This window comes from Lynx canadensis, chromosome B3, assembly GCF_007474595.2.
Source record: "Lynx canadensis isolate LIC74 chromosome B3, mLynCan4.pri.v2, whole genome shotgun sequence".
NCBI classification, from domain to species: Eukaryota; Metazoa; Chordata; class Mammalia; order Carnivora; family Felidae; genus Lynx; species Lynx canadensis.
This window is the reverse complement of record NC_044308.2, coordinates 102,265,036-102,284,947: the sequence shown is the minus strand read 5'-3', so window position 1 is coordinate 102,284,947 and position 19,912 is coordinate 102,265,036. Positions and strand designations below refer to the sequence as shown.

Sequence of the window (19,912 nt, the reverse complement as noted above, 5' to 3'; positions counted from 1 at the left end):
AAGTTGAATGTGCTAAGTCAGGATATACAATGTTTTAAAAACAAGACACAAAGCCTTTGTATTTTATATATGAAGTTTAATTAAGAAGTGAAAATTTATTCAGGTCAATTTATTTGAACTCACACCGAAGAAGAAACATTCAACTCCAGGATTAGAAATAAAAATGTAAACAGTCTACTTCTTTTTGGGTACGGGGAAGATCACACAAGCCTGATTGACAAGAGTACTAACAGCTTTGCGAAGTTACTACTTAAACTCTGTATATTCAAGTATATATCAAGTTCATACTTGGTTTACACAGAATTTATTCAATCCTAGCAAAGTCAACAAAATTTAAGTAAACCTCCTCTCAAGTTTTACTTTAAGCCTGAAAGCTTAGATTTGATTACAACCACAACAAAAGTGATTGATTATCTTTACTTCCTGCAGATGTAATCAACTTTTAAAATAACTTAGGCAAACATCAATTTTACATAAACCTTATTAAGGGTAGGAGGAAATTGGAACTGTTCATCCAATTCCTGAGTCTAAACCATAAATCCATATTGTACTGTTATCTCTATTGTCAAACCAAGCCAAGAAAGCCTATTACAGACTAGAAGTGAATGTGAATTTGCAGGGTCCACTAAGGGATACTTTGAAAATCTATCATCACATTACTTTCAAGAAATTACAGAAATTATTTTCAAGTATGCTCCAAGAGTCACCTCTTAAATGAAGAACTAACCTTCAGCAAGTCAAGTGACAAGTATTATTTACCTACATTTTGTATGCTAGATGAAGGTAAAAATTTAGGATTGAGTAATCTATTTGAAAATAAAAAGTAAACAAAAAATAGATTCTGGTTTTATTTGAAATAGGATTCATGTGCCCCAAGTCCCTTCCCATTGGGTTATATCCATTAGTCTATATTTCTACCTAGAAGCCAATCCATTTGAAAAGTTACCTCCATTATGTGTCCAACATTATTAACGTATTAGTACAGACTCTTGTAGCACTGCTCACTTCTAGTATGCCATTAAAAAAAGGAAAAAAAAAAACCTTTGTGCTTTGCATTCATTTTTTAGAAATAATAACCGTAAAACTGATTATGGTTAAAACCAAAATTGTGAAGAATTTTTTCCAAATTAGAAACAATAATCTGCATGACTTAAAATCTTTTATTCCTTTGGGTATTAAATTACTTAACACACAGGTTTACATTTAAACATTGTTCTCCCTGTGTTGTCTCAAGAAATAATTATGTCTATTTTCCTGTGAAGTCTGTCTACTAAAATCAATGTATAACCTATTGATTACACAGATTTTAGCTATAATCATATCTAAAAGTGACAAAAAAGATTATAAATGAAAGCTAAGAGTATATTTATAAGAGTTAGGTTTTAAGGTTTTTGTTTCATAGGAAGAAACCTATTATGTGGGTCTATAAAATGATCCAAACTTCAGAGAGACAGGAAGCTGATAACTTGATTTGTCTTCTTAATGGCTTTGGCTCATGAATAAATGATAATGGTTTGTGTTTTTCTTATCAAAAGAAATGGAATTTGTATGAGTCCTATTTGCCACATTTGCTCTACTTTTTAAAGGATTTCTAATTGCTAAGACATTCTTTATATTATTTATAATAAGTCAAAACTTTAACTGAAAGCCATTCTTTGACCATTAGCTGAATTTCAGGAAAGAAAACAGTTCGGTTCACCAAATCAATAAATCTAGCCACAGGCTGACTAAAAGCTTCCTTTAATCTTCTTCCTATTAGGTCTTCCTCTAAATTAAGCCATTCCCTGTATGAATTATTTAAGTGAATGGCATGGCTATAGAAAGATCACATATGATTCTTTATACAAAAATGCTCAAGGAACCTAAAAACATATCCATTCAGCATATTTCAGGAATTATAGTATGAATCAAGATGCTGTGTAGCTTAAAAAAAAGATGCACGGTGGTGGCAGTGGTGGCGGTGACGGTGGTGTCCTGAAAAGCTTGAGAAATAGAAAAGTCAAGTTTATTTCCTGATTAGTGCAGGATGATTCCCAAAGGGCAGTTAAGTGTCTGGTCCAGACCAGCTATTAGCGATTAAGTAGTTCCCTTTCACTGTCAAGGCTCTTCCCTGAGGTGATGCCTAAATTCTTAATTTTAATATTTTATCTTGTTTCTTTTAGCTCCATCCTTTCTCACCAATAACTCTACACATTTCCACCATGCTGAATGCTTTCTCAACTCTGGAATTTACACTTTTCAAATGCCAACAAACTTAGTTACAAAATTTATATTTAGATATATTTGTATTTTTCCTCGTGTTCCTCTCAAAACTTAATCATTTTAGTTATATATTCCAATAATTACATATTTCACATTTTTAAATTTAGTTTGTGAATACTGGATGCTCTTCCAAATGTGTCCTCACAAAGTCACTGAGAAAGAAATTAACCTTTCTAAATTTCAATTCTTTAATGCTTTAAAAATTAATTTATTATTACTCTTCTTTTTCCTTCATGGTAAACAATTCCCTTCTCCAGTCTTTATATTTCTACTTTCCAGATTTCTTTTCACTGTAGCAAACACCAAAGGAAAAATACAAACCATTTCAGAGTAAATAAGTCTCTTCCCTGCTCTCATTTATTAGATCTACTTCAAGGCTATATATATGGCAGTATTTTGAAAATGTTAACAGCTATTAATACCTTGAAGTTGGAAAAATAAGAAAGCCAGAGAAAATATATCACAAGCAACCAGTTTGAATATATGAAAAGCTACTTAGATCTTGATTTTCATATAAACATTAATTTTTACCATTATAAAAGACAACATAATTATATTTCATTTTTCTTTATAAAATTACTCTTTAACAGAATACTTGTTAGCTAGTCATCCCTTAGGTTTTTCTGTACTGATAAAAAGTTATTTTTAAAAGAAAAATATTTAAAACAATAATTGTTTCACAGAAACAGAAAGTCTCATTATCAAATTCTGATAAAAAACTATAATCACGGGTAGATTCTTAATATACTATTAATGTTCTTTCACCAAAAATGGATATTTAGGAAGTGTTCTGTTGGTAAACAAGACAAGCTTCTCAGTGATCTACAAAAGCGTCACAATAAAAGATGAGGTAGTATGAGACTTCTCTACTTTTGTAAAAGGGAAATATCATCTTTAGAAGAGATATTTATCCTAGTATCGGTGTTAATGATATCCTGAGCCTCATTACTCCATAGACAGGTGCCATACTTAGTAGTTACCCCTCGCTGTAACCAAGACAATTTTGAGATCACTGAGAAAAAAAAAATGATAGAAGATAATGGTAACAGAGATTTTCCTGGTTCAATTTTGTGGTAATGGCTAAAAATTTATTTTAAAGCTATTACTGAAAAATGCCATCTTTATGTTAACAGAACTGCAGGAAAGCAAAATGCTACTTCAACATAAAAGCAATGATACCTATGAAACACCTGTTCTGAGTTGGAAAGTTGAGTCAAATTTCTTTCAATCCAGGTAGAAGTAGCTTACTACTGGACCTAAATTAGCATTGAGAAATCAATTACTATGATATTAAAAATGCCACTTTGTACAAAGGGCTAGACAGCTCACCAGAAGAAACTACTATCTAGGAAATTATGCACTGACTATTAAAAAAAAGAGGAGTTAGATAGGCTATCACTCCATTTACCTTTATTATACTGGGATAATGATGTTTCTAAATATACTTCCCTATCGAGACAGTAAATTTAAAATATTAGTCCCAGTGCCCAGTACTGTTCAGTATGGCATAAGCCATGTAGCTCTCAAAATGTTTTCCCTTTGTTGAAGCCACAGTAAAGACATGTTAATTCTGAAAACAGGAGTAAGTATTTGAAACCTGAAAATCAAAACCAATATCAAGCTTCTTAAAAACTGAGCTCCATGTTTACTTCTTAAATCTTTAGTCAAGCTCAATTTAAAATAATGAAGACTACTTAGGTCCTCCTTGGTTATCAATGGCAATTTGTAGCTGTTTATAATATTGTGGCATTTCCCCAAAGTAACAGGCTCAGAGTTTCTATAAAAAGGCTAATTAGAAGCAACAGTTCATAAGTAAATACAGAAAAACCCCATAGTTGCTTAAATATGTTAGTAACTACTAGTTACTGATAGTGTTATCATTACTTTTTAAGCTTCCAGTGAGAAAGGAACAATATTCATGTTCTGAAAAGAGCAACTCATCTAAGTTGAGTGAAAGACCTATTCAAAAATAACAAATGACCACGCCACAGTGTAGAAAATAAATTCACCTCCAAAAAGTCATGTTCTCATTTGATTCTTCCCAATCGATCAAATTTAGTAGTAGTTAATATTTAAAGTGAAACACTTCAAGTTTAATTTTAAACCATTTTGTTACCTTCAGCATTCCTATTATTAAATTACAAAACTCAATTACATTGAGTATAGATTGTGAATTATAACACTCAGCTTTACTGAAGAATTTTAAAACAACTCTGAAAGGGGGACAGGGAAACTATATTTTATGTATAGGAATGCCAATGGCATAGGTTAACAAGGAATTTACATTAGGAAAGAACATAAGATTATTTTTAAAGAAACATACAAAATACCGATTACTTAACTGTATTTGCATTGCCTACCAAATTCCAAATATCCCTGGATCATAAGCAAATTACAATTAAGAAAAAAAATCTTACAATCTATTTGGTAAAAACAAAAACCAAACACGTGGTCAAAAATATTCATTAACCCCTACTGTGTAACTTTAAACAATTATTGTTATCATAAGAAAAATAAACTGATCTGGAAGTAAAATTTAGGGCAGAGATTTATTTTGGATTTCAACTGCCCTTGTAGAAAAATTCAAAGTGGTATAAGAAAAATAAAATATTAAATGAAAATATGTATATAATCATTCTCATATACCTACACTTTTCCTAGCACTGTTGTTCTGGTGCATCAATCCTGAGTACTCTAACTTTTGATTTATAGTGATATTCCTTCAGATATAATTTCATAGAAGAAGGAATTGGAAGGGCATCAATGCCATCGTAAGTTGTACAGTTACAAATAACTGTTCTGCATATATGTTGCAAGGAAAAAGGGAAAGTCCGAATTAAAGGAGTGGATAAAAGTGGTTCAAAGAACATACAGGCACTTGGGTCCTTATAATGTTCTAGGAGCCCAGTAATGTCAGGAGAATGGAAGACACAAGGATCATGTGCATCAAAGCTAAAATTGTGATTCCACTGTTCAATTCTAGCGTGAAGAGAACGACTATAGCGTCTAAAACTAACAGAGAATAAATAGTCTTCCTGTGCTGAGTCTCGAAGTAAAAAGGTACCCTCTGGTTTTCCCTCTAGTAGAGCTTCAGCTGCATATTTATCCATAACTCCCCAGTAACATGGATTGTTATTGATCTGAAGGAGGTCTGGTACAAGACAGTGGACGTAATCAATCTGGGTATGGTACTTAGGAGGTGTTTCCAGCTGCAGGATTTCTTCATCCATTTCCCATTTGGGTTTGTTTCTTTTTCTGGAACTTGTGCAAAGTGTAATAATTTCATCATCTGAATCCATATCACTATCTTCTATACTGTTATTTGAAACCAGGTTCATCACAGAGCCAGTCATAGGACCACCTCTACATGAAGCATTGTTGGTGGTTATGACACAGGGCTGAACATCAGTATGTGAGAAGCAGTTCACCTCTTCTTCCACATTTCTCCTTTGTTTTAGCTGACCATCCCTCAATTCACTCTGAGCCAAGTCTGTGCTTACCCACTCACTGGATTTGGGATTTATAGGAGCAGTGTGTCGTTTAATAAAATGCCACCTAAAGGCTAAATCTGATCGAGGTGGAAAAGGACACTTATCTAACATGAGTTCACTGATATGAATTTTCCTTTTAGATGGAAGCCCCGAAGAGTGCCGACCACTACAATTCTTTATTGGGAAACACTGCCCCACGGCATCTTGCAGTTTCTGTTTAAGAGATCGGCCTAAAAATCTATGCCCACAGGAATGATCTAAATCCAACTCGATGGATGAACAGCTGTGCTTCCTTTCTTGGCTCCTTAAAGGAACTTCAGTTTTCTCTATAGCATTCACTGTTTCAGCATCTGAACAACTTTCACTCTTTTTTGACCAAGATAATTTCTTTCCACTCCACACATACCCGTCCTTTCTGTCAGCACTTCTACTTCGACTAGTTTTGGGCCTTACATCTACATTTTTGCTATTATTTTCACTACTTTCTGCCATTTTGATAAATTATCCACAAATTCCAGTGTTATAAATACTGCTTTTTTAGTTTTTCCAGGAGGGAGTTTCTTCTGGGCACTCTCTGGATGTATCTAAAGAAAAAAAAATCATTAGTCATTTGTCATTCATTTTGTATACAGTTTATATATTAACCCCCGACAGAAGATGAAAAACGAAAATTAGTACAGGTACAAGATAAGAGTACTGGATATATTGGAAGGCATTTCCAAGATATTTTGTTCTCATTTAAATAATCTGCTTTACTATATACTAATAATTTCATAGGGCCAGGGAGTCAAGAACCTGAGTTCTTTTCCCACACCTAATTCTCAATATAGATTAGAAAAACTGAAGCTTCCTCTCTTAGCCAAACTGTATGCTCAAAATGTGAATAATTTCTAGTCTTGAGATACAGCTTATGCCAATATTTCCTCCCCTTATTTTTATTTCACAGCAAACCAGTCAGTGAATTGTTTGTAAGAGACAGTGAGAAATCTATGACTTGGTGTTTGAGAACCACTACCCTATAGTTCCTTTACTTCCCTCTCCTTGTTTTATTTCCTATTGATTGAAAATATGAACTTTTAAGTTATAAAATCTCTTAAAAATTTATTAAATAATCACCACTGAACAGTATGAATGCCATGCAAGCATTTGCAATTCAATTCTGTCAACTCATTTCAGTAATTGCTCAATTTCACTATTAGTCTAGGCAATTCTTAGAAAATATGGAATAGAATAAAAATTTGTTATTTTACATACACACACACACACCCTTGTATTTTTCTTGGTAATTCTGAGAAACAGGTATAAATTTCTATAGGGCAATGACTTTCCCATGAAATTGGCTAGATATAGTAGAATTTACAATGTGAAATACTGAATTTTATTAAGACAAATAGTAATGATTGGTCATAGATGGGATTAAATTAACTCTTCTTAGGTGGAATAAGATTTAAACCCAGAATTGGGGGTAAGGATTCTATAATCTCAAATATCTTACAGATCAAAGTTGAATTTGGAAACTGAGAAAATCAGTCTCACTCAGCACACTAATTATGATTAAGTTTTTGATTATGTCAGAGGAACATTACAATCCTGACAGTCAAGTAAATGTTTATAGCCACTTGAATGTATTTTCAAAGCAATATGATTTGAAACAAACATCTGTAGTAAATACTTAAGCAAGTACCTAAAACTGTGAACTAATGAGTCAGACTTGCCAAATAAAGTACTCCATTGCTAAACACTGAATGGCACCTGGTGATTATACTGATTATTTTTATTTAGTGGGCTCACTAGTATATAGTCATTTAAAATCTATAGGGAAAATATTTTTAATTATAATTTTGGAAGATACATCATCACTTAGTATGCCAAAATTATATTCAACAGTATGCTCTGGCTGTTTATTGACTAAATTCCATTGAGCAAAAATAAACAAGGAGAAGAAACAAAGTAGGCTGAAGAATATGAAGAGTCATGGATTAGAAGAGACACTTGTTACTAAGAGACTGCACACATTTTTCAAGATAAAAAAGTAATAAGGGAGTCCCAAGCAGATATTTTTCATTAATACAACATAGTTTCTACTTTTTTTCTTTTTATGTTTATTTTTATTTTTGAGAGAGAGAGAGAGACAGAGTGCAAGTGGGGGAAGGGCAGAGAGAGAGAGAGAGACAGAATCTGAGGCAGGCTCCAGGCTCTGAGCTATCAGCACAGAGCCCAACACGGGGCTCAAACTCACAAACTGTGAGATCATGACCTAAGCTGAAGTCAGATGTTTAATCGACTGAGCCACCTAGGTGCCCCAGTTTCTACTTTTTTTACTCAGTTGTGACAAATATGTAAGATTTGAAATGCCTGGTGATTTACTAAAAAAATCAATATAGCAGTTTATTAAACTCTGTGACCAACTCGACTACACTGGATAAGAGCTCCTTCATCTTGCCTCCCTGTTACCCCTACATTGTACTGTTCCTATTATCAGAGATAAACTCTCTCTCTGTTCTTGACGACATTCCCACCTTTACCAGGGCCTGTTTCAGTTTCTCTCAAGTTCTGTCTTCAATAACCAAGTCTCCTATAAAATCCTTTAGTGATTATAATGCTTCTTTAGCTACTATACCTGCTGCTTTCTATTACTAAATATCTTAGTGAGTAGTATAACCTCATTTCCTCTCAAAATGAAAGTAGCTTTTTGTTTTTTTCTGATTATAAAATAAATAATTGTCCGGCTTGAAATGGCCAAGTGGGGGCACCTGGGTGACTTAACTGGTTGACGATCCACCTCTTGGTTGCAAATCAGGTCACCATCCTAGGGTCATGGGATTGAACCTTGCATCAGGCTCTGCACTGAGTGTGGAGCCTGCTTAAGATCCTCTCCCTCCCTCCCTCCCTCTCTCCCCCCACCCCGCTCCTCTCCCCCACTCATGTTATCTCTTATTCTCTCAAGAGAATAAGAATTCTCTCAATAAGAAGATAAGAGAATATAAATAAATAAAATGGCCAAGTGAAAATCTTTTCACTTCATCCTTTTCTCAGAAGTTAGCCCAAAACAAGGAAAAATCAGAAATTAAAATACAAAGCTTTTATCTTCAATGAGACTAGCAGATATCTATCACCTGAATCACAAAATATGAGGACAGAATATGAATGGAGGACCAATATCTGACTCAGCAACAGAAGAGGTACCAACAGAGAGGTAGGTAACAGTAGGCACAGAAGTGACATGAATGAGAAGCAAGCCAACAGAGTGGGCGAAGTCCAGGACCCAGAGGCACCAGGTACTATAGAAAATGTGGGTGGAGAACAGGGTGGAAAATGGAGAGGTACGTACTTCCAGCAGATGTACAGCTCTGGTTCTTACTCCTACACTTAGAGGAGATGGGATATTTATCATTTGGAGAAACTGAACCAGAGAGGCTCAGGGCTTTGGATACCAGACACAGGGGTAGAAGGGAGGTTGGGATTAAAATCAGAATGAAAGTTCCTGCCTCCTTCTTCAATCTAGCTTCCAGAACTCCAGCATCCAGACTCGTATCTCCTAATAGGGAATTAAAAGAGACTTTGCCAAAGAATGGAATGGACAAGGAGAGAAGACCTCTAGATGCTGACACCTGGGACTCCTTCAATAAAAAGCTGGAAGGCCAACCAAGCATACAGAGAAGCTTGCTAGTCCATAAGCCCCACCTACTCCCAGCTGTCAGGCAGCATTGTTGTCCTTCATTCACTCTGGAATATGAATGAATAGTCATAGGTCATCAGACTTTTGAGGAAAGTCTCTAACAGAAACTAAAAAAACATTAAGAACTGAAAGAAAACAATACCTATAAAAAGAGCAGAAAACAAAACTGATTTCTTCCAAGTTAAGAGAAGATATTACATCTATGAATGAGCAAGAGAAGTATGGGACAATCATACTTAAGAAAGCTTTGGGAATTAAAAATATGATTACAGAAATAAAATATTCAACAGGAAAATTGGAGGATAAATTGAGGAAATACTAGGAAGTAGGAAAAAATGGTTAATTAGAAGAGATAAGAAAACTAGAGGAACAATACATACATTCATACATTTCATACCAAATAACAAAATAAAGGGGGAGAAACTATACAAGAAACCACATTAGGAGATTTCCTAGAACCAAAGTACATGAGCCTCCATAATGAAAGAGCTTTCAGTACCCAGCACATTGGGGCAAAATACACAATGGGCTACATTATTCTAAAATTTTACAACCCTAGAGATGAACACATAATATAGTTAAGAGAGTAGATCTCAACGTTAAGCATTCTTACCGTAGTTAAATAAACAAGTCTAAGCCAAAAAAAAAAAAAAAATTAAAAAAATAAAGAACAGTCTTCTTGTGGGAAAAAAAGTCACAAAGGAATGTAAATAAAACGGCATCTGTTTCTCAATAGTAATATTAGGAGCTAGAGGCTAGTTTTGGAATCTAGAAGCTAGTTTCCAACTTTGAAGAGACAACCAGTCAAATTATCAATCAAGTATCAGGAAAAGAGGGGCACCTGGGTGGCTCAGATGAGTGAGTGCTCAACTTTGGCTCAGGTCATGATCTCACAGTTGATGAGTTCGAGTCCCACATCAGGCTCATTGCTGTTGGCATGGAGCCTGCTTTGGATCCTCTGACCCCCTCTTTCTACTCCCCCCTCCCGGCTTGCGCACTCTCTCTCAAAAACAAATAAGCATAAAAAAAAAACAACAAATTTCCAGACATGCAAAACATCAACAATTTTACCTCATACTGGAAGATAGTCTTCTAAAATTAGAGTCGTACAACACATCAAAAGATATAACACAGGAAATAAGACATTTAACATAGCAGAAAGGAAATCTGAATTCTTAGGGTGATGAAGAAGGAAAGTCTCTAGACAACAGGGTATCCAGAGCAACTAGTCGATAAAACTACACAAGGCCATAGGCTCCAAGGTGGAGGATCTTGAGGAAAAAAAAAAAAACAAAATAGAATTGACTTTCCCCTGCTTGTGCTCTCTCTCAAAATAAATAGACATTAAAAAAAAGAAGAAGAAAAAAAAGAAAGGGGTGCCTGGGTGGCTTAGTTAGTTGAGGATCTGACTTCAGCTCAGGTCATGATCTCGTGGTTCATGGGTTCGAGCCCCGCATCAGGTTCTGCGCTGACAGCTCAGAGCCTGGAGCCTGCTTTGGATTCCGTGTCTCCCTTTCTCTCTGCCCGTCCCCTGCTTGTGCTCTGTCTCTCTCCCTCTCTCTCAAAAATAAACATTAAAAAAATGAAAAAAAAGAAAACAGAATTGTAAAACACCTGACTCAGCCATGAATGATATTTACATATTCACCAAAACTCTGATATAATTGAGAAAACAAAATGAAAAGAAGGAAACTAAAAGAGTTAAATCCTCATCTATCATGAGAGAAACTCAACTGATGTCTGGTAACTGATGAACCAAGAAAAAGAAGTATAAGCATATGATTTAGAAATATAAAGGTAAATATCAGAAAAACAGAGATTGAAAGTAGATGCCTCTGGGATGGGTTCAATTGCAGCATTTCTTAGCTTATCTAAACTTCCAGTTTAGTTTAAATTTTAACCTAGGCACATATATCGTTTTGATAGAAAGAATAATAATTCATACTCACTGGGACAAATTCAAACTAAGCTTCAAGTTATGAGGAAAAACCCAAAATTATCCATAATCCTATCACCCAGCAGTAACCATTTTAACATTTTCAATATCTCTATGCATGTATATGACAAGGATGCAGTTCCACAGCACAATGACAATGGGCATTAGTAATATGGTTTGAGTCCAGTTTATTTTATACTAGCCATATCACCTGAAACCTCAGTTTTTTCCATCTGAAAAATGGAGATATTAATGCCATCTATTTCATTGAGCTGTTGGGGATTAAATGGAATAATGTATGTTAAATACTCAGCCAGATCCTAAATGTATTAAGCACTCAATAAATTCTTTTTAAAGAAAGATATTAGATATATTGTTTTATTAAGGCACGTAAGCCAGTTTAATAGAAATAGTTTATAATGACAAAAATCACAAGAATACTTCTGTCTCTAGCCGAATTCTAACTACAAAGTTTATGAGCAAATATAATTTTCAGGATAACAAAATGTTTCAAAGTGAAAAGGGATCAATATGCCAGATATAGCTGAAACTCAACAGACCACGAAGCTAGAGAATAATTTGACATTTTCCCCCAGAGAACTAGTTTCCAGCCTTAATAAAGTTTACCTGCCAACATAACAGGTTTACTTCGGCAAGGCTTACCAACTTGTATATGCTAGGTACCTATCAGTTAAGTATCTCTGGATTTTAGGTTAACTGTTCTTATGTGTGTAAATGCTGTAGGTGTCCACAGAATAAAATGAAATACCATTGCCCTAGATGAATTTTCCATACATTTATCTGTACTTTGAGTTTGTGCACAGAAAATCTTGACTTATTTTCAAAAGTATCTCAGAACTATAGCCTTATATAAATTTCACATAGCTATTCTTTTGCTAGAAAAAACTTTTTTTTCAACGTTTATTTATTTTTGGGACAGAGAGAGACAGAGCATGAATGGGGGAGGGGCAGAGAGAGAGGGAGACACAGAATCGGAAACAGGCCATCAGCCCAGAGCCTGACGCGGGGCTCGAACTCACAGACCGCGAGATCGTGACCTGGCTGAAGTTGGACGCTTAACCGACTGCCCCACCCAGGCGCCCCTTTTGCTAGAAAATTGAATTCATCTTCAGAAGTTCATCCCACTTTTATAAATTATTGCAAAAATTTGATTTGGTAAAACGTACCGTATCAATATATGTATATGGGCTAGAATGTCATTTAATGTTGTAATCTTCAAGGTAGTAAGAAAATTTAACTTCTATTTATATTTGTATAAATAATAGAAAAATTAAAATTTATTAATATTGAATACATGGTTGGCAATGTTCCCATCACTTGTTGTCAGATGGTTACGTGCTGGATGGTGTGCTGTTCCTGGGAGAAGAATAGGAGTTCCAAAAAGTTGAGGACCTGATGCCAGCCCTCTCCAATTCTTTGTTCACCTTTATGGATTGCACCTGCTTCCACGTTACTGGAAAAGATTTATGGATTATATTACCTTAAATAAGTAAATCTTCACAATACTTTGTAAATAGACACAATGATGGAAATTTTATAACATACTAGGTTTGCTAGCTACCTCAGAGCAAAGTACTTAAGTTGTTGAAATTGAAGATGAGCTATGCATTTTTCTTTCACAAAATGACAGGTGTTCTAAAATTGATGATCTTTATTTACTGGGATAAGTTGCTCTCGGCAGCTATTTAGCAGATATATGAAGAAAGAAAGGCAAAACAAAATATCTAAGTGGTCATTTCATGGTATAGGTAACATCTTAATTACTATGAAAGTAACTGCTTAAAGAAAACATGCTATGGAGAAATCTTTTTATAAAAAAGATATTCAAATTTCCCTATTACATGATTTTTTTTACAAAAATGATAAAAATGCATCATGTATATAAACTCTCACATCTTTACACTTAAGATGCATGGAAAAATAATTTTCTAATCTCTTCCACAAGTTTCATTAAACCTTAAAATTCTTAAAAGTAAAAAAATTAAATCACACTGTTACCAATAAAAATAACATTAATTTTTAGTGAGAACAAAATTATTTTTATTGTTATATTTTTCAAGACTAAAGATGAATTTTGGAGAAGTGCTTTGGTGTCTTGCCTATACAGGTAAAATCTGAATGTAAAAAAAAACTGTAGGGTTCTAAATCTGTCAAATCCTTTCAAATAGCCTATCATTAATTCTTGGAATTTTATGGACTTTGCATAAACGAAGCAGAAGAGACACAAATTCCTAAGAAAGTAGCTTTACTACCATTTTAATGTAGTATAGAAATCAAAGATGATATTTTAAAACGTGCTGACAAATCAAAGATCTTTGTTGGTAACTGCAGAGGTGTTTTTGTTTTGTTTTGTTTTGTTTTGTTTTGTTTTGTTTTAAGAGGGTGAAAAAAAATCACTTGGGAGAAAGTTACTTTGGCTTTTGATTCAATAATTAATTTTTTATGAAGGCAGCTAAATTACATTGCTCTGGGGAGCACACAGTGACATCTTTCAAAAAAATTATTTCTTTTAAAAAAAAATTTTTTTTTTTAATGTTTATTTATTTCTGAGACAGAGAGAGACAGAGCATGAGTGAGGGAGAGGCAGAGAGAGAGGCAGACACAGAATCAGAAGCAGGCTCCAGGCTCTGAGCTGCCAGCACAGAGACCGACGCGGGGCTCGTACTCACAAACCATGAGATCATGACCTGAGTCGAAGTCAGTCTCTCAACCAACTGAGCCACCTAGGCGCCCCCCCCAAAATTATTTCTTAATAAGCAAGAAGCAAATATCTAAAAAGCAAATTTATATAAAAGTCATTTTCAAGAAAGCAAGTTCCCAGATTCAGTAACCATTTGATCCCAAATACTACCACCAGTTGCAAGGATGGTGAAATGAAAATGAAATCCAACATGAACATTCTACAAGCAAAAGCTTTAAATAACATTTAGTTAGTTCTACTGAATAAGGCCAGATAGGTGATTTTAATTCAAGATTTCTACAGAAAACTGTTAAAAAGCCAGTAATTAAAAGGATAAACTTCATCAATCTGGAAAACTCATTGTATTCTCTATAATGTTGGATACCAGAGCATTATTGTATATATTAATTATTCATTGAACAAGTACTTTATCTATAATGCTGATACATATCTAAGACCAGAATTCATGTGAATACTAAATTAAAATAAATTTGATCCTAATAGAATTATTTATTACACTACATTAAGAATTTAAAAATAAATTATTACTCTGGTAGTAATTCAGACCTGGGAATTTCCTTACCAAATTCATGATTCCAAAGTTTACTTGCCATTATGTGGCCCAAAACTCCCTGAAAGCATTCTGATCATAGTCTGTGATATTTGAATTAGATTCTGTGGGTCATAGTCTTTAACATTTGATCATAGTCTGATACTTAAGGAGGATTCTGTGGCACATTTAGGGCCCACAAATGGAATACACTGGATAGTAGATGACAGATGAATTCCTTGAAATGTTAAGAAAAAAATGTGAAAAATAAATTTGTTCATATGAAAAAATCTCCAAACTAAAATACATTTTTTTCTCATTACAAAAGCAATACAGGTTCATTTTTCAGTAAATATTTTTAGTGTCTCTTTTATTCATGCTACCAAGGAAGGGCTCACGAGACTTAATCCGATTAAAAAAACAAAACAAAACAAGCAAAAGGAATTATTGATTAGTACCACTACATTCTCCTCTTCTCCCCACTCTCCATTTACTTTCCCAATTATAGTTTGCTTACGTCACTGTCCCCCAATCTACTTTTGTGGACACTAGTTCTAAAAGATGTTAATACAATTTCTAGAGAAATAGGGGTTTCTTTGACAAACAAGTTTAGGAATGGCTTCCCCTCTGAAAGATCATGTTGCATATTTCGTAAAAGTTCTGAGAGGTCCTTCAGCTAAGAAGCCTGGTTAAGCCCTAGTTTCCTATACTTGGCTTACAGAAATCCTTCTAGAGCACATTTTAGGGGAAACATTAACTTGGTCTAATATTTAAATGATTGTACATTCCCTGAGCCAAAAAGAAATGTCTGGGAACCTGTTACTGAAGAAGGTGAGTAAAGAGAGCAGAAAACTAAGCTGGCAGTACCTAGACTTTTAAAAGTGGAAGGACCTTAAAAGAATCTCAGAAACCAGAACCTTTAAGATAGAGGATTGCAACTCTTTAGGGAATAAACTAGATTGAACGGATGTATTTTTTCTTTCCAATTTGTAATTTTTAAATATAAAAACAATATATGCTCAGTATAAAATATATGGAACATTCAGACAAGTTTAAAAAGGAGGAAAAAACTATAATTCAATTACCTAGAGACAATCAGTTTAGACATTTTGGCTTATTTCCTTGCAATCTTTTTTCCTATGAAAGAAATTTAGTCTAAAGAGAAAATTTTAATGTTTTAAAGATCTATAAAAAATTAATAATCTGCACTTTTTCACTACACTATATTTAATTAAAAATGAAGCATGGTGGGGTGCCTGGGTGGCTCAGCTGATTAGGAGTCCGACTGGTGAGTTTGGCTCCAGTCATGATTTCATCGTTTTTGAGTTTGAGCCCCACATCGGGCTTTGCATTGACAAGTGTGGAGCCTGCTTGGGATTCTCTCTCTTTCCCTCTCTCTCTGCCCATCCTCTGCTGGTGCACACGCTTGCAGTCACTCTCTCTCTCTCTCTCTCTCTCTCTCTCTCTCGTTCTCTCAAAATGAATAAATAAACTTTAAAAAAAAGTGAAGCATGGTACAGATGAAATAGCATAAGGGTCTAAATCATCAAACATGGGCTAAAATTCAGAATTTGTCACTTACTAGTTATGTCACCTGATTTTTAAAATCTAATTTAGCTTCAGTTTTCACATTGTAAAATCTGGATAATGCAAGTTGTCTCCTGTTTTTACTGCCAGGATTAAGGCATATGAAAATAGCATAGCATTGAGCTTAATGAAAATACATATTTGCTACCTTCTATTATTATTCAGAACTTTTCACGTAGAAGTTAATTTCTAAAAACGAGAGGTTGGAAAGTTGCAAAATTTTTAAAAAGTAACAAGAGGAAACAGGCCATCTATAAGGCTAGAAAATCTACACAAAAATATACCTCGAAAATCTGAGATGGAGGAGGCTTCAGCATCTGAAATATCATAAAACACTTTATGTTATTCCTGATATTAAACAGTGTCTTTTTAGAAAGTTATAAAACTTTATAAATTCTTTATAAAAATATTATGGGTATAAATAACCAAACTTTTAATTATTAAAGAAACTGTAGTTTCTTGCAAGCTAACTTAGTAAATATATAGATTTCAACAGAAATAGTAGGTAGGTTTTTTTTTTTACCTAATTATAAATTACTCTTTCCACTGTTTTACAATAATTACATATGCTTACATTTTAGCCTGGGTGACGTTTTACCTATGCTAGTTGTTAACAAACTACTATAAGATGATTCTTTTAAGATGATTCATTTAAATAAAATGCTTTAGTGTCTTGATATGTTTTATTAAATTCTAAGTTTTATGGCAACAGTTATGATTTGGAGAGGCAGTATAGTAGACTACCTTGAACCAGAAGGAAAAAGATCTGTGCTCTAAAAAAAAAAAAAAGACATGTGCTCTACTTCTAGTTCCGACATTTGGTAGGAGTATGACTTTGGACAAACCACAATCTTTCCAAATCTTGGTTTCTTCATCAATAAAAGAGTGATTATATTTGTCTTGCTGTGTAAGGATCCACTATCCATGTTAACAACATAATCAAATAGTATGGCTGTCTTTAGCCACAGGAACTGGATAGCTGGAAATAGAACTTTTACTATATTGCCTTTTATACCTTAGGAAGTTTATACATATGCCAAGTAATATTTACTCCAAAAATTAAATAGCTGGTAAGTTTCAGGACACCTTCAGAGATACACAAATCAGATTTCTAAACTGTCTTCATTGTTATTTTTTTCAATACTCTGTTCCCTTCAGTTATTTTAACCTTCTCTTCCAGCCTTCTTTCACATAATTAGTGATTTTTACATCGAGTACACATTGTATTGAAAAGGCATTTTTTAAACTCCTTCCATAAGGTAATACCGATATACTTCTCAGATAAACTGAGTCTCTCCGAGTATATGATATAGATAACACTCATCACCATCAGCAGAATGATAATATATATTCGTATTCTCTCACCCTATTGCCCTTGAGAACAGTATTTGTGAACCTAAGGGTCCTAAAAGTGGTCGCAAGAGAGCAAAGCTAATCTTCATTGCATTGAAACTGTGACCTTGGGATCATTTTCAGTGAGTTCATTCAGCTACCCACTCCTGTGAGACACGTACTATGAATGATAAATAAATCCATTTGGAAAATTTTGACAGCCAGATCAGTGACAGCTACAATGGATTTTTTAAAAAAGCTATGTTATCCTAAATAACCAAACAATTTTGCAAACATTTAAGTTACATGCATTTCATTACTACACTGTCTAATACATGTTGTTTGAATGTCAGTTTCCATCAACAAAGCCATGAACTCATTGACATTAAAATTTGCAGGCTTTTGAACGAGAAATGGGACTTGTGAAAATATTATACTCGCAAAAGTAAGAATACATCTTTTAATGTTTGAAAACTATTTTAAAAATTTTGCTTAATGATTTAAACAAAAATAAATTCCAATTTGAATAAAAACATTAAGTACCCACCCAAGCACCCTGTTAATAACAACAGACATTAGTAACAATTAGTTTTATACATCCATGAGTATCTCCTATATACTATAACAATCAATGGAAGTAATGTCTCCATTTAGAGATGAGGACTATGACATGCAGAAAAAGTAAAGCATATTCAAGGTCATACAATGAGTAACTGACAGAGTGAAAATTAAAACCTACAGTTGTTCAACTCTAAGGCCCAAGTTCTTGTCAAACATGTGAAATTTGTAAAGGAAATTTTTCTTTAACCTATGAATCACAGGGCCTGATTGCTAAGACAGTGAAGGGAGAGAAGCACAGACACCATTCAGAGTTTAAAGTTACATGGTGTTATAGATATCATAGTTAGGTTATTTTATACCTATAACTGTTGGTCCAATTTATAGATTCTTCTTAGGCTGAGGTCTGAATATTACTACCTTGAAATCTCATCATGATATACTCAGTATAGAGACAAATATTATCAGAGTTCATCTTTAATCCCATAGTTTATCCAGTTATATTCACTTGGATAAAAAAATCACAAATCAGTCTATGTTAAAACTAACGAATGATATCCAAATAAAATTAAGTCACTCAGAAAGAATCATCTCAGGTATCTTTGGCTGTTGTGGGAAATCAACAATAGGTTGGCTATTTTCCCATAAATCCCAAGCTCATTTTCGGCTCATCATTCTTCCTCTTCATTCATATACCAAACTTAAGTATCTAGGAAGCCTACTGGGAGCGCTAGTACTCAAAACAACTCTTCACACAATGCCAAGACCTTAAGAACAATAGCAAGTTTGTGTAACTGTGCAACTTTTCACAATGGGACTAGATTAAAAAACAATGGGGAAATCTCTATAACAAAAAAAGTCTCATTTATGTCATAAACTAGTGTCCGATGGAGACTACAAGGTGGGTACCACAAAAATAAGCAATTGTGAAGGTATTCACCAGAGACTGGTCCACCAACATGGGGACACAATCTAAACCATAAACTTAATGGCCAAGACCTTCGCGCAGACTGCAAGGAGCGAAGTATTCAACAATATATTTTAGTTCTGGCTCTTCTTTTAGATCTAAGTACTCACTCCAGTGAACTTCAGGTCGGGTCTAAACGGGGAAACCCAAGTTACTTTCTTCTTCTGGGTTATATATATATGTAAAGAGTGCCCCCCAAATAAGCATTAATGTACGGGCCATACCTCCAGAGACTGAGAACTAAGATTAAAGTCTTCCCTTCTTTATCTCCATAGAAACGACAAGGTGAGGGCGCGAAGGATGCCAAGATGAAAGGTTTGGGAAGAGTCTTGCTCCCCCGGGGAGAAGATGCTCAAATACCTCATTCTTTAGCAGGGCCCCACGGAGGGGCTGGACAAGTTCAGGAACTCGGATATGGTTGCATGTTAGGAGAGCCTGGAAAGCGGTAGCAGACCCCAATCGACAAGGCCAGGCAGCAACCACCCTTCCCCCACTCACCTCTCAGAGCGCAGCTTAACTGGGGCTGTCCGAGTAACTGCCGCCATCACCATCGCCATCACTCTGGGTACTCGCTAAGGTGAAGGGAGGCCCAGTCACTCCTGCACCTCCTGTAGGTCCTATAAGGCGGATGCCTTTCTGCAAGCTGACACCCCTCGGCGCTGGGTTCTGGTCTCAGAGGATGCGGTCACCGCCTCCACCTGCTCCCAAGGCGCTGCCATCACTTCCGTGTTCGGCACCCTCCCTTTCTTCCTCACTCCCCCAGCAACCGGCTTTTTCCTTTGCAAGCGGCGCGTAGCTGACGCCACCACCCGGCGACTTCGGTCTTGCTCTGCGCCGGGCGTGGGCGGT

At 34.9% G+C, this 19,912-nt stretch overlaps 1 protein-coding gene across 2 annotated transcripts; it reads right to left on the bottom strand.

The window, feature by feature from the left end:
- Positions 1–59: 59 nt before the first annotated feature.
- On the bottom strand, positions 60–19,840 carry SOCS4 (suppressor of cytokine signaling 4). 2 transcript variants are annotated; one of them, XM_030319157.1, is made up of 3 exons: positions 19,562–19,840; positions 16,491–16,523; positions 60–6,337 (listed from the first exon to the last, which is right to left on the bottom strand). In XM_030319157.1, the coding sequence occupies exon 3, from the start codon at positions 6,243–6,245 to the stop codon at positions 4,920–4,922; it is 1,326 nt and encodes a 441-aa protein (XP_030175017.1). In that variant the 5' UTR covers positions 6,246–6,337; positions 16,491–16,523; positions 19,562–19,840; the 3' UTR covers positions 60–4,919. The 2 variants fall into 2 exon arrangements, with proteins under 2 accessions (XP_030175017.1, XP_030175016.1); XM_030319156.1 differs by lacking the exon at positions 16,491–16,523.
- Between the last annotated feature and the right edge of the window lie 72 nt (positions 19,841–19,912).